Raw genomic sequence first — 15794 nt, 5'->3', positions numbered from 1 at the left:
ATTGTATTGGTACTCAGAAGAAGGTTGATGCGACTTACATCATTTTCAATCATATGTGGACTGCTGTAAGAGATACTAGAGATAAGAACAGAACCAAGAAAGGAAATGTTATTCCTTTTGGAAGAATCATTACCAATCTTCTGGTTCAAACCAAGATGGTTGAAAAACTGGAATCTGCTGGAGTTATCAAGGATCCTGTTACTATCACTAGAAGTATCTTGAATGCCAATACCTTGAGGAAGATGAATCTTATTAAAGTTATTAGAAATTCTCCTCAACCTATTCCAGGAGTTAGAAACAGAAGAGGCCCTGTGCTAGTTGAGTTTGAAATGTTCTTCAGAAATGAACAACCTGATATTAAGGTTCATTATCTGGTTACTGGAAAGATTCAGATGAAAAACAATATGAGTGAAGAAGATAATATTTCATTGATTCAATAAAATATCAACTAGCACAGGGCCTCTTCTGATTGATTCAATAATATGAGTGAAGAAGATGATATTTTATTGAATCAATGAAATATTATCTTCTTCACTCATATTGTTTTTCATCTGAATCTTTTAAATGCTTTTTGATGTTATGACAAAAAGGGGGAGAAACATGATAATTGATTTGGTTTACTATATCAGTTGCTGGGATTAAGTCTCAACATTCCTAACATTATTTGCAAGTTCTATGTCTTTGAGATTTTTTGCAGGATTGAAGATATTCTGAAAAAGCTCAACATGAGAAGCAAATACATGGGGAAAAGCAATTCTATAAAGAAGCATGTTCTTGGAATTGAAGCAAGCTTAGTGCTGTGAAGCTTCAAGATCAGAAGCAAGAAGGAAGAATGTTCTGATATTCTCGTGGAAGAATATGCTCTAACACATTCTTATCCCTCATATGTTCTGATACATATTTCTTTTAAGAACTTATCAAAGTTTGCTCTGATAATTTTTTAGCATTGCTCTGATACATGTTCTTTCTTAAAAGAATGTTCTGATTCATTCATGCTCTGACCTTTGTCGTCTAGTTTGTTCTGAAACATTTCAGGATGTAAAGATGCTCTGATGATGCTCTAATACATTCAAGAATGTTCTGATACAATCAAGCATGCTATGATTCAAGAAAAAATTCAAAGCTCTGAAGCTGTCCTATGGAAGCAAGAAGCAGAAGCTCTGAATGTTCTGAAGTTCTAGGCAAATGTGAACGTCTCAACTAAAATGGAAAATACTCAGGGAAGTATTTTATTTATAAATTCTTCCAGTATTTATTTCAGGGGGAGACATATTCACACACTATGTTTATATGCTTATGCTATAACTGTGTAATTGTCTTTGGTCATCTGATATTCTGATTGCAAATTCATATCAATTATATATGTTTTTGTCATTATCAAAAAGAGGGAGATTGTTAGAACAAGAATTGTTCTGATCAATATTCTTAGTTTTGATGATAACAATGTATATTAATTTTGTATAAGACAATATGGTACTCTAGTCCTATGCACTTTCCATTTCAGGAAATATATAAAGAGTATGCACAATTCAGCGCAGGAAGCACTGACTCAAAAGGTTCAAGTATGCAACATCAGAACATGCTCTCGCAAGACATCAGAAGATGGTCAAGCAGAATCAGAACATGGTCTATTGAAGCATCAGAAGAACTTGAGTTCAGAAGCAGAAGCACTGAAGTTCTTATCGTATCACGCTAGAAGCACTTCAAAGTCAGAATACAAGAAGATGCTCTGCACAAAGCTGTTTGAATCTGATTAATTTAAACGTTGTATCTACAAAGATCAGATCAGAAGCAAGTACAAGATGGCAGGCTACGCTGACTGACAAAAGGAACGTTAGAAGCTATTAAAGGCAAAGTCAGTTAAAGCAGGAAAAGCAAGGCTCGAGGTAGTTGACAAAAGAGTGAAACATTAAATGCAATGTTGTACGGATCACGCAACGCATTAAATGCTCTCAACGGTCATCTTCTCAAAACGCCTATAAATAGTGAAGTTCTGATCAGAAGCAAGGTTACAACACTTTATACGAACAACTCTTGCAAACTTGCTGAAACGCTGTTGAATCAAACTTCATCTTCAACCTCACTTCATTTGTAATATCTTAGTGAGATTTAAGCTTAGAACTTAAGAGAAATATCACAGTTATGATTATAGCTTATTAAGAAGCATTGTAATACTCTTGTAAGAATTTGTTTACATTAATTTGTAAAAGGTTCCTAGAGTGATCAAGGTGTGATCAGAATACTCTAGAAGACTTAGAAGGTATCTAAGTGAAAAACCATTATAATCAAGGTTGATTAGTGGATTAAATCCTCAGGTGAGGTAAATCACTCTAAGGGGGTGGACTGGAGTAGTTTCGTTAACAACGAACCAGGATAAAAATCATTGTGCAATTGTTTTTATCTTAAGAGTTTTTTAAGTCACACTTATTCAAACCCCTCCTTTCTAAGTGTTTTTCTATCCTTCAAATACATGTTCATGTCTTATATTGTTTGGTGTGGAACTCTTAACACACTCCCTCACGCCTAGGAATGGTAATTAGTAGGATTTGGGTAGGGTACTACAGTACCCATCCTCATACCCGCAGTTTAAAAAACTCTCCGTACTCGAGACAATACCCGTGTGAGCACCAACATTTGCACCCGTACCATATGGGTATACCGATACCCGTTTATCCGCATTTCAAATAAAAAACTGTTGATCGATTATAATTTATCATGTTAATTTAAGTTTTAACAACATTTTAAAAATAATCCAATGATGTTATTGTTGAGTTAAGAAATAAACAAACACTTCTATTAAAATGCGTACAAGTGTAACCGTGATGTATTTAATAAAGTTAATAAGCATTCATTTGTATATAATAATAAAAATAAAATATATATAAATATATATTGTGTGGGTATGAGGCAGAGTGAGTACTAAGGTAACCCCCTTATTTTAGTGGGTAATTGTCCGTGTCCAAGCCCTACCCATTATGTGGGTGTTTACCTTACCCGTTGTGAATAATTTTTGCGGGTACCCACTGAAGTTGAGCCCAATTATTATTCCTACGCCTAAGACTGATCATCTGAAGCGTAAAAATAAAGTATGGATAGTTTCATAGCGAAAATCTGATAGTAAATACCCATGCTCAATTGTCTAACTAATTAAATAATTAAATCTTAAGTAACATATAATTAATTAACTAATTTCAACAATTAACTTCTAATTAATTAGCTAATTTCAACAAATATTTCAAAGAAAATATAACAAATTAGCTTTAAAAAAGAGCATAAATATGTATCTATTTATTTATATACTTTTTTAAAAATCTCAATTAATATTAGTCAACAATTAAAAACATGCTTTGGAAAGGCTTATCCAAATGATAAAATTTCCACGTCACTGAAACGACATCATCAACGGAAACCAACACGAAACACAGCAAAAAAGCATAACCTACCTTTCTTAATTCTTTCACCCCTTCGATCACTCTCTCAGACCAAACAACTGTGTCGCCAAAACTCGTATTTTCTTTGTTATATTCTAAAAACAACCACAATTTTTTCAACTTATATTAATTAATATTATTAAATAAATTTTCTTCGCCTGTATTGGACTCTGCTATATTTCCTGCGCCGCAGACGGAGGAGGAGAACTCGCCTCGCCGCCATTAAACCGTCGCAATCAAATAAAGGCGCCAATTGTTTGAACCGTTTCCCTCTCTCTTTATTCAATGTCTTCTCCCTTATCCATTGCCGGTTTCTCCATCTCAGTTTCTGGTACGTATTTCACAGATAACCCTAATTTCGCGTAAGCATTGGTGAATAATTCGTTTTGTGGTTTACGTTATTTGTGTGAATTGTGGATTGTGTGTTGTAGGGTGTAGTTAGAAAAGGGGGTGTCAATGGCAATGAAGGAGGAGACAAGTCAGTGGAAGCAGGCCATGATTAATTCCTCGGCTGGGGCGATTTCTGGTGCTATTTCACGGACAGTGACGTCACCTCTTGATGTTATTAAAATTAGATTCCAGGTCTGTTTCTCCTTTCAGCTTATCACAATTTCATTTTTCTTCTTCTTCATGTTTTTTCTTCTTAGGCTTTGTTTGGATAAGAAAGTTAATTAAGCCAGAAGAATAGCTTGTGCATTTACAGTATGATATAAGTTTTGTTTTATATACAAAAAGATAACATAAAATAAGTATTTAATTAAGGTTAGTTTTCATAAGCTATTTAGGAGATAGGAGAGCTTATGGGAATAAATAGGAGACAAATTATGGACTTATCTAAAGATGTTTCCATAAACTCTCTCAAACAGTCTAATACGTGGTTATGTCAATAGGTAATCTCAAATAGCTTAATCTAAACACATCTTTAATGAAACTGGTTTGAATTGGTGAGTTTGGCAGAATCATCACATTGTCATCAGACCATAGTGATTTTCGCAAAAACTACCCTTTGAAACTTCAGCAAAACTACCCTTGCTGTCAATCCATACATGCGCTCCGCCACTTACAACAACTTCCGGGTTATTTCTTTAAGGGGAAAAGTGGGTTTGTGTGGAATAAAAGACCTAAAAAGTAGACAAGTAGATAAGCAATGGCAGGGAGGTTCAACATATGGTATATGTATTTTTTTCTCATCCCTTTCTTTTTGAAAGGCTTCTTAGTTTGGAAAGCAGTATTGTAGTCATTTACTTAATGGATAACTTACACAAGAATCAACATATCTGGTGCGTAATATATCTTTCTTACTTCATGGATAACACACACAAAAGAATCAACATCATCTCTAGTGCGGCAATATGTCTTTCTCTGAATACTGGCATTTTTATGGTTAGAAGAGCCAATTTTACCTGACATACCGAGGCTGGCTTACAATTTAGTGCAATATGGTAAATTGGAGGGTGAATATCGAGCACTAGCATGGCTGGATTCTTAGATCTTGCAATTTACACAATCCGTTGTGAAATAAATGGATAATGTTGTGCTTTCTATGCCCAAAGTCTAAAAACTAGATGAGAGATTCTGACTTTCAAGCTAATTTTTTCCTTACATGATTCTTGTCAAACAAAAAAACTCCTTTCATTTCCCTGTATTAGAAAATTATATTAAAAAGGGTGTATTGACTAATAAAAATTTGATAGTTGTTCGTCGGTGATCAAAAGATTTTCAATTTGCTTTACATATCAGATATTCTTGTGGTTGACATTATTTTATAGAAAACCGTGGCCTCAGGATGATTGCATCGACATGGGGCTGCATGAAAAGATTTGTGTATGCATGTTATTGTCTGAAAGTTTTGCATGAGATTAAGGTTCTTTGATTCATAACTAATTGGTCATTGTTGCTTGGTCTATTGTCAATGTAAATAGTATTAAGATGTTATAAACTGTTATTCACTTTCATTCACAGGTTCAACTAGAGCCCACTTCCTCTTGGACGTCACTACGCAGGGATTTGTCCAAACCCTCAAAATATACAGGCATGTTTCAAGCAACCAAAGATATTTTTAGAGAAGAAGGCATACGGGTAGAATAATTGAACTTCTATAATTTTTGTTTAGTTTCTCCATATTCTACTTCTCTCCTTCAGTAACCTGCCTCTGTTCCCATATCCATATCCCTTGAAAAGGTTTTGGCTAATGGCAACATTGGCATATGTAGCAATGCTTGAATTGAGAAAAGGATCTCGTGGAAGATTCATATCAGCCTATTTTCTGTGGAAAAATGTGTATAATCCTTTTTATTTGACATATTACAGGGTTTTTGGCGGGGTAATGTACCAGCTTTGCTCATGGTTATGCCATATACAGCTATACAGTTTACTGTTTTGCATACATTGAAGACTTTGGCCTCTGGTTCATCCAAGACAGGTATCCTGTTTTGTATTTCAATTATCGTTCAGTAGTGTAACATGTTGAATTTGTGAGTCTGTAGGTGTAAATCAGACTACAATCACCTCTATCTATAATACAGCTCTATAAGCATATAGAATAAATACAAAAATATTTATTGATATGATTTTCTAAACATTGTCAGTGCCGGTGCGGTTACTGGACATTGATGAAAGTTTCACAATGGGACTCCCAAAAAATAACTAACTTAAGTGGGGCATGTCATTATCAATGATTGGTGCCAACGACTCAACCTTGACTTTGGTGAGGCAAAGTGACAACCCGACACTATTGACAATGATGAAACCAATCATCAACAAACAAACTTGAATAAAAAGACACGCACAACCGGACAACTAATGTGCACTCTCACAAGACATAAACAAATCACAAGAAATGTGCAGAACATTTGTTTAGTGTCTATAATGCCTAAAAACTAGTAACTAATAGTAAACAAGGTGTGAAACAGTAAGCAAGTTGTGAAACGCACCTCCAAAAGGAGATCCAAATGCCTAAACAGTGCTGACATTAAATCAAACTGAAAAATGACAAAGAAGCAATGATCAGTCAATGGATAGAGAAAATGTGTCAAAAAACCAAGAAACAAGAAATATTTGAACAAGAACCGATGAACTCGTGCCCAAATATTAAAAAACTGACGGCATTTTAGAAACCGGGACAGAAAACCGATGCAGAAGATCGAAAAACCTCTTCGTAAGGCCGCCGGAAGCACCTGCACGCACGGCTGTTGATGGAAGTGCGTAGGTGAAAACACAAAGGTTGTTGCGTATGGGATGGTGGTTGAAGGCGGCGCTTCACTGTATGGCCGATCTGACTCTGGAGAATCTAATAGTGGGGTAGCTGTGAAATGTGGGGTCGCGTACGTTGGACAGTTAACATGGCAGCTACGTGTGAGACTGTTATGACTATGGTTTTAAGACCAGATTGTGGTTTTGTTGGATACTCATCGGCCAAACTGAAATAAATTAGGATTAGCCTTGACGGTGGCTAAACTCAAAGACAAAGAGAACTATGATTTCAAACCTTGCTCGGAAAAGAGAACACCATTATTATATTACCAACCATTTTGAGAGTTCTACAGCGTAGTGCCGAGATGGTTCAAATGGTATCAAACCTTAGCCCTAGATACCAAGTTGAATTTGTGATTCTGTATGTCTAAATCAGACTACAATCACTTCTATTTATAGCAGCATAAAGAATAAATACAATAAAAATTTATTGATACAGTTTTCTAATTCTAATCCTACTAATGAATATTAAGATTTGATTCTAACATGACATATTAGCTTGATGAGCAAAGGAAACACCAGGTGTCTGTCTACTAAGTGTTTTTGGTGGTGAATTTGTTTGGATATGTCGAAATGTTATCGCTTTAAATAATTAGGTCCATAAGTTTTTCATGTTCTTTACGGTTTATTGCTAAATTAAAATTTTATTTCAATAATATTTATTTTTGGTACAGTTTATGAATATATTTTTGTGCCAATGTGCACTTTCGAGATATTAGTGATAATTAATTACTACTGGGTTACCTGTTCTAGATTTGTTTTGTTCATTGTTTTATTTTCTGTTGCTGCAGAGAATCACATTAATCTGAGCCCTTATCTATCCTATGTAAGTGGGGCATTAGCTGGGTGTGCAGCTACTGTGGGGTCATATCCATTTGATCTTCTTCGAACTATATTAGCTTCTCAGGGTGAACCAAAGGTACGGGCTCTATAAAATAGGCAAGGTTATTATTAGATGATTTTGCAATAAATTACTACCATACATTGGTGTCTTAAAGATCAGATAAGGAGAATGCCAGCAGCTATCATGATGATCCTACATTCTCAGTCCTACTTCTTTGCATTTCCATGCTTCAAGCCTAAAAATGTACCACAACATGCTTGTTTTAATGGCATTAAAGAATCTGTTTCCCTAGCTCTGATATTCAAATTGTTACATAGAATATGACCCCGCCCCCATATTTGTATGATATTATACTCAGTAATGAGAAGGGTCTTAGCGCAACAAGGAGATACTGATGCCATGCAACTAGGATATCATGGATTTGACTCATGGCATCAGCCATCAGTATCTCGCAATTACTATGTAGAATGCCTATAATAGATCCAAAGGAATTTGAATCTTTCCTAAACCACACAACCCTAGGAGCTTTATTGCACCAATGTACCATCATTATAATCAGTGATGAGCTAAGAGACATGGATACTGCATATTTTTATAATTGTGGGAGACATGACTGTCACATATAACACATGGAATTAGTATCAACTTTCAAATGCATATTTAACGATAAATCTGAAATTCAAAGAAGAAAAAGAAAGACTTATTATAGATATAATGAAATACTAGTTATCTTATTATTATGGTATTCTCATCTTATTTGGTATAGAAGTCAAAATGTAAAAATATGCAAAATATAAGTAGAGTGTCCATAAAGTGTACAGCACAAATATGTATTTGACACAGTTATGACACGACACAACTACTATTTTCTTCATTAGTTACGCGTTTTGTTTATGTTTCACCTTGCAAATTGGTAGGAGGGAAAATCATCTACCCCTGGACAATATAGCTTTGAGTGCATAGTCTGAAGATGTTATGGTTTGGTTGTGTATATTATTTGTTTACATATTATGCTAATATTTCCCTGGCATAGGTTTATTCAAACATGAGGTCAGCATCCATAGATATTCTCCGGACTCGTGGGTTTCGAGGCTTGTATTCCGGATTGTCACCGACACTAGTTGAGATTATACCTTATGCAGGCCTACAATTCGGCACTTATGATACATTCAAACGTTGGGCCATGGTAAAATTTCAGTCCTTACATTTGAGGTGTTATTTATATTTAGTTGTAATAAATATACCCTGCATGTATTGGATGTCATTTGGTTGTTGCGAAACACCGTTATGGTCTCCTTTTTTTTTGTACTATTATTCTAGCCAACTTTTCCTTGTCTTGTACCATCATATTACAATCTTCATTGATGTGAAATGATTCTAGAAGAGCTATAGTGTTACATAACATGTCAATTGGTTATTTGCAATCCCTTTTTGCAATGATAAGTTATTGTTTGTAAGGGTTACTTTATGTGTCATATTTTCGTCGCATGATTGAATCTTACTGCAACCAAAGTCTTTTCTACTTGGTGGGATCGATCACATGGATCAAACAATGGCATAATAGTGTGTCATTCTTTTTATGATAGTTTCCAACTTTTGGTCTTACTCTTCCTCTAACGCAGTTGAATCTTCATTTCAAATTTAGAAACTGCACCACTATGCTATTGAATTTTACCGTACATACTCTTCAGAACTATGTTCAGAAAATATTTCTCACCATTGAGATTCCATACAGTTTTTTTTTCAATTATAGAGGACTCTGATTCCTTCTACTAGCTATTAATTTTGCATTAGCAAAACCTATACAATATTTTGGATTAGTAAATCTGTGTCTGAAGCTCTAAGCCATTAGTCATGTTCATGCCTCAAACCTAGATTAGGACTGCATTTCTGCTTGAATTAAAATATAGCTGAAGAAAGCAAACATTGAACTGTCAACTTTTATTTAGTTTATTTATAAATTGCAACATCTATGCAGATAGAGTTGGATTCTATCACAGGGCTGATGAATGCTCTACTTTTACTTTCTAGCCATCAACTATCTGATCCCTGTTCTTTAATATTGTGAATAGGCGTGGAACCATGCTCAATATTCAAATACTGTTGCAGAAGAGAGCCTCTCTAGCTTTCAGCTTTTCCTGTGTGGGCTAGCAGCAGGAACATGTGCCAAGCTTGTCTGTCATCCACTTGATGTAGTCAAGAAAAGATTTCAGGTATGTTAGTTAACTTGTGTTGACCTTGTGCTTGTTAAATAATAGATATGGATCTTTATACTTTGTGTGACGCAGATTGAAGGTCTACAAAGGCATCCAAGATATGGAGCTCGGCTTGAACATCGCGCATATAAAAATATGTTTGACGGCTTGAAACAGATATTACAGATGGAGGGTTGGGCTGGTTTGTATAAGGGGATAGTTCCATCTACTGTTAAAGCTGCACCAGCTGGTGCTGTAACTTTTGTTGCTTATGAATTGACATCAGATTGGCTGGAGTCTATTTTGACTTGATTTTTTTTATACTTCAAGAGAAGGGAGAGGTTTTCATGATTGTTTCTTTATGTTTTCTCAATTATATCTTGATGGTTCAACTCAAATATACAGCATTATCCGATTGGATTCAATATATTTTAATGTGGAAAACAGGTAAAAATAAAAGTTAAAATGTTGCATAAGTGAGACATTTTTTTTTTACTAAATTGCGTGCCTCAGCTACTGAGATGGTTATTATTCTTTGTTAACATGATTTTGAATTCCAAAACTTATCCTAAATTTCCAAAGCATTCCTTATGAGATTTAGCATATATTGGGTTTTGCAATACTGAAGTCTAGCATGATTAATCTTCCTCTTTTCTAACTTCATAAACAAATGGATTTGGTTTTTGATATCGTGGCTTTCCCAGATGAAACTCAAGCTCAGTATGTCAGGGATATTATCATTACAAGGAAAGAACATGAACATATAGTGTACTATGTTACAAAACAAAATCTCAATTTGCTCCTTTCTAATTAGATATAAGAGACTTCAATAAAGCAGTTTTCTGTGAAACACATAAAAATGAAGACAATTTCAGCCGTTTGGTTACAAACCCTTATTACAACTCCCTCTCAAAAGTTAATTTCCATCACAAGAACAAATTTAATAGTTGATATTACAAAACTCGATCTGCACTAGCACTTCTTAATACAATGATAACAGTTCAATAAAGACCTGAGGCTAGAGTATTTGGCATTCACTTTTCTGTTGAAGACGACTGAGTATACTTTTCATTGGGCAAAACTCAGTGCAAACTACAATTCTATTTAGAGTATCCTTTAATCAGATAGGAAGGAATTATCAATGCTGTGGTAAAGCCATTTATCTTGGTGTTTTATTCTTATCTTCGGTTCTTCCCTCTGGAGGATGAGACAGGAATTGCAAGATTTTCTGAATCTGAACAACCTCAACCCGGAATTTTTCTGCAATCTGGTGAACGTCCATAGGCCCATTGTGATCATCGGCTTTTCCTTCATGTAAGAGCATGATATGGCGCAACTGTGCTACATTTAAAGTGCCTGTAGGAACCGGCCTTTCCTCATATTGACCAGAATTTGGTTTTGTATTTCGCAACTTTGGCATGGGCCTATTCTGCCTTTCAACCACAGATGCCTGTAACAATATCATCAAATAGTAAGACGAGTTTGTCTCAGTAAACTATGCACAAAATAAAAGCAAGCGTTGACATTTGGAACAGTAAGTCATTGGTAAGTGGTAGCCGAGTAATTTTGAAGATAATTTTTTCAATAAAAAGTTTTCAGGAAACTTTTGAAAGGGTCTATTTCGCTCTCTGTAAAATAAGCTTGATCCAAATAAATGCCAAGTGAGCAGCAAAGTGTAGTCTAGTCTGTTATGTTCCTACAGCATGTCCAAGTACCATGAATAAACAATGACAGAAACCATAAACCCATCATTTTCTATCATGAACAGTGGAAAGATTTCTCTAATTTCCAATTGGAATATAATAAACATAATGTATACAACAACAAAGTATTTCAAGCAAATATTAATTAATTCATAACATACAATCAGAGATATGATTACTTGGGCAGATTTCTTTTCATCAGAATTTATCTTTGAACTTGTACATGATAGAGAATTATGGCTTCATCCAATCTATGTAACCAACCCCACAAGGTTTGGTGGTTTATTGTTTTTGTTCCTTCTATCCAATAAAACAAGCCAGTATACAAAAATGGGATTTCCTCAGTCTTAAATACCGATAATACTATCTTCTAGGCTAGCATACAGAGATCAACATGAATACTATTCCATCACAAAAGGGTGAAGAGGAAATAAATTGTACGTATAAAAAACTATACAATGTACGGATAAAAGAAACTATAAAATGGCAGAGTTCAATGGTGTAAACATCAAAATTGGCAAGCATACATTACACACAACATATTTCTGCATCAATTTCAACTACACGAAAGGAGAAAGTGTAACTTTTACAAGCTCACCTCACCCATTTCAGGTTTTCCCCCAGGCTTTGATGTAATCCTACCAAGCATTTGACCAAGCATAGCATCAAATTTGGGATCTCTTTCTTCTAGGATGTTGTCCAAATTAGCTTTAGGACGATCATCTTAAGCCAACAGATGAAAACACAATCAACAACCATGAAATATGAAAGTAGTATTACAAAACCTCAATTAAATTGTAGCCAGGCATATTGCAAACACACAAATAATGATGGCGGCAAGGTGGAAATAGGAATGAAAATGCAATGGGATGGAAGGTTTTGATTTTCATCGGCTGTTGTAAAGACTATAAGTGCTTGATGAAAAGTTAATTCAAACTTGCCCAAAATATATGGTGTTTCGGTTATAACTATTCCACAATTTGATTGAAATTTGAAACAGTATAAATTATAGTTTCAGAAAAAATTTCATCTCCCCAATTTCAGCAAAACCAAGCATGTATCAGTATGGTGCTTCGGTTATAAATATTCCACAATTTGATTGAAATTTGAAACAGTGTAAATTATAGTTTCAGAAAAGATTTCATCTCCCCATTTTCTACTACCAATTTTCAGCATAACCAAGCATGTCCTAGGGCAAGGATATAAATCCTGTCTCTTTTTCTTTAAGCTGGAGAAAAAATGTAGAGCATGTTTGAATTGGCATATTTGAGCTTATCTAAATGTATAAACATTCGTAAGACTGTTAGGACTTTGGAAGAGCTTGTAAAAACAATTTAAGACAAAGTCCATAAGTAGTTTTTGGCTTATTTCTATAAGTTTTCCAAAATAACTTGTAAAAACAGCTATTAGTTTATATGAAAACAATTTGACTCTATTTTATTCTGTCATAGGCATAACATATACATAAACACTTATATGACAAGTTTGTAGGTTCTACAGACTACACTTCTATCTTGTGCTGCCGATTCCATTCCTTTTAAGTATCCCAGCTATCCCAGTTGGTTATAAATTCTACTACGAGATGTGCCACTGGGTTACCGATTGTTGAGAAAATGAAAAGAAAAAAAAAAGGTTATCAGGTATGAAAGGCCACAGTTTATCAATGGGTGGTCGGCGGTGACTTTGATAAATTTTGTGATGACTTTGTTTTTCTTGTCTTTCTTTAAAGCTCCAAAGAGAATTAAGCATACTTTAATCACAGCTTCAGATGTCTTTTCTGTTGAGTAGGAGTCACTAGAAAATTTGTTGGGTTAGTTGAGACAATGTTTGCAAATAAAAAGAGGATGGCGGGTATGGGTATGAGGAACTTAGAAATTTTTACCATAGCTCTTTTAAGCAAATGGAAGTGGCGATTTCTACAAAGGTACGAATATGATTTGGTAAGACCTCATGTCCCACATGTATGATTATCTCCCTTCTAACATTTTATACCATGTTACTGGTTCTTGCTCAAAGAATTCATTATGATGGAGAGATTTATTGTGTATTGGGAATAAATATGATGATGTTTCAGCTAGGTATCCTAAAAATATTTTCATCAAGCTTGGTAATAGGGAATGTGTTGATTTTTGGAGAGACAGGTGGTTTGGGATCAGCTCCAATAAAGATGTTTCCGCTGCTGTTTGATGCTTCTAGTGTTCAAGAAGGTTTGGTTGCTGAAGCAGGGTTGTGGTTGTAGTGTGTGGCATTGGAATTTTGGGTTGGATGGTCTTGTGAAGATTGATATTACATTGCAAGAGGAATGCTAATGGGTTTTCAGCCAGATGCTAATATGTTGGATTCTTGGAAGCGGATTCCTGATTGTTTCAATGGTTTCAGTGTCTATAAGATATTTTATTAGGAATCGGCCTATATTTTGTTTGATCCGGTTCTGAAGAAGGCGTTATATGCGATGTGAAATGAAACAATAGTGTACTATAAATATGCAGGTTTTGGGATGGCGTCTATTACTGTAATGTTTACCAACTATGTGCTACATACAAGAGGAATTATAGATGGCTACAGAAGGCAAGAAATCTAATTTGGATTGCAATAACTTGGAGCTTATGGTAGATGCGAAGTAATGTCTTATTTAGAGGCGAGGTTCCTGATGTTGGTAAGGTTCTGAACTTTATTAAAACCATTTCTTAGACTTAGTTCATTGGCAAATCTGTAGAAATTCTTTGTTGGTTTTTTTCACTTGGTGTTCTAATCCTTAACATATTGAATATGGGTGGGAGAATCACTTATATTCTCCATAATTCACTGTATGATAATTGATATACAATAAAGCTATAAACTTTCAGCTGAGTAGAGATATTCACAAATCACCTCATTGATCAGCGACATACAAACACTTTCGAGTTTCTGACAACAGAATTACTTTTGCAAATGGCATAATCCGAACCAACCAACCAAAAACCCAAAGAAAAGAATGAGAGACTAACCGTCGTTCAATGAGTCTAGTTTAGCAGCGTTGGAGCTCTCCACCGCCTTGTCGGCGGCAATCTTGGACGGCGGTCGGTGGTCGATGGTGATCTTAGGTTTGGACAATGATGACGTGTCAGTTTCAGATGCGGAACGGATTCTTCCAGATGCTCGACGAAATGCCTGACCCATTATTAAACTGAGGCTTGTCGTCGCTGTGGTTATTTTTCTTAGCGGCAAACTTGGGTTGATTAATTAATTGAAATTGTTGCTGCAAACACTAATTTGAAAAGAGGGGAAGTTTGTAGTAATAGAATTTTGCGGCTTGTTGTTGTTGTAACTTGTATGCAACCGAGAGTGACGTGGTCAGCCAAGAACCGAAGTTTCATAAACACTAAATTAACATTAATAAAGAATAGGTTTAATTACAGTTTTATTTATCTATTTTTTCTATTTCTTGATTAACTATTTTAAATTTAAATATTTTTAATTTCTTTTTATATATATATATATATATATATATATATATATATATATATATATATATATATATATATATATATATATATATATATATATATATATATATATGAGGAGGGTTATATTGACTCCAAGAGTAAGTTATAATAACTTACTACACATCTTGACCATTAATTCTTTTCAATTTAATGGTTAAAAATAATAAGGAACAGTTTTCTCTTTCCACATTTAATGACTTATTATTTTTAACCATTAGATTGAAAAGAATTAATGGTCAAGATCTCCCTCCGTTCCACAATGAGTGACCCATTTGGAATAAAATTAAGTCCCAAAATGAATGACCCATTTCAATTTCCAATGCACTTTTTCTAATTCTACCCTCCAATTATTAAAAAGTTCACCATTCTCAATACATTATAAGGGCACTATAGTAAAAATAATATTATCTCTCTTACTTTTTTACACTTTTCTTAATATGTGTGAAATGGTGTGTTGGGTCACTCATTGTGGGACGGAGGGAGTATAACTTACTTTTGGAGTCAATATAACCCTCCTATATATATATATATATATATATATATATATATATATATATATATATATATATATATATATATATATATATATATATATATATATATATATATATATATATATATATATATATATATATATATATATATATATATGTTATTGTGGTAATTTCAAGGTGAAGACAATCAAGAAATGATATAGATATTTATTTAACCCTATTGATTGAATATTTTAGAGTTTTATGGGAGAAAGGTATTGATGTTGATCATACAAATTCAGATGAAAATTTTAAGATGTGTGTTATGTTATTTTCCTCAATCAACGACTTTCTTACATATGATAATTTTTCTGGATATAACGTCATGGGACATGAAGCGTGTCTTATATG

General features: G+C 34.2%; 2 protein-coding genes across 2 annotated transcripts; one reads left to right on the top strand and one right to left on the bottom strand.

Moving 5' to 3' along the window:
• The first annotated feature begins 3428 nt into the window (after positions 1 to 3428).
• LOC131595194 (mitochondrial thiamine diphosphate carrier 2-like) lies at positions 3429 to 10082 on the top strand. The gene is made up of 8 exons (XM_058867488.1): positions 3429 to 3762; positions 3863 to 4013; positions 5394 to 5510; positions 5742 to 5853; positions 7475 to 7602; positions 8561 to 8713; positions 9600 to 9740; positions 9816 to 10082. The coding sequence occupies exons 2-8, from the start codon at positions 3888 to 3890 to the stop codon at positions 10032 to 10034; spliced, it is 996 nt and encodes a 331-aa protein (XP_058723471.1). The 5' UTR covers positions 3429 to 3762; positions 3863 to 3887; the 3' UTR covers positions 10035 to 10082.
• Positions 10083 to 10547: 465 nt separating this feature from the next.
• LOC131595195 (uncharacterized) lies at positions 10548 to 14758 on the bottom strand. The gene is made up of 3 exons (XM_058867489.1): positions 14413 to 14758; positions 12024 to 12148; positions 10548 to 11172 (listed from the first exon to the last, which is right to left on the bottom strand). The coding sequence occupies exons 1-3, from the start codon at positions 14582 to 14584 to the stop codon at positions 10882 to 10884; spliced, it is 588 nt and encodes a 195-aa protein (XP_058723472.1). The 5' UTR covers positions 14585 to 14758; the 3' UTR covers positions 10548 to 10881.
• Between the last annotated feature and the right edge of the window lie 1036 nt (positions 14759 to 15794).

The sequence above is a fragment of the Vicia villosa genome, linkage group LG4, assembly GCF_029867415.1.
Source record: "Vicia villosa cultivar HV-30 ecotype Madison, WI linkage group LG4, Vvil1.0, whole genome shotgun sequence".
Lineage (NCBI taxonomy): Eukaryota > Viridiplantae > Streptophyta > Magnoliopsida > Fabales > Fabaceae > Vicia > Vicia villosa.
The sequence above is the reverse complement of the archived record's forward strand: the minus strand, read 5'-3'. Positions and strand labels throughout refer to the sequence as shown.

Bases quoted from the DNA above. Each gene is read 5' to 3' on its own strand.
- LOC131595195 (XM_058867489.1), bottom strand. From the start codon at position 14,584: ATGGGTCAGGCATTTCGTCGAGCATCTGGAAGAATCCGTTCCGCATCT. The intron at 12,149-14,412 runs GTTAGTCTCTCA...TGTTGGCTTAAG, and splicing joins ACTAGACTCATTGAACGACG to ATGATCGTCCTAAAGCTAAT. The intron at 11,173-12,023 runs GTGAGCTTGTAA...ATATTGTTACAG, and splicing joins GAAAACCTGAAATGGGTGAG to GCATCTGTGGTTGAAAGGCA.
- LOC131595194 (XM_058867488.1), top strand. From the start codon at position 3,888: ATGGCAATGAAGGAGGAGACAAGTCAGTGGAAGCAGGCCATGATTAAT. The intron at 7,603-8,560 runs GTACGGGCTCTA...TCCCTGGCATAG, and splicing joins CTTCTCAGGGTGAACCAAAG to GTTTATTCAAACATGAGGTC. The intron at 9,741-9,815 runs GTATGTTAGTTA...TGTGTGACGCAG, and splicing joins TAGTCAAGAAAAGATTTCAG to ATTGAAGGTCTACAAAGGCA.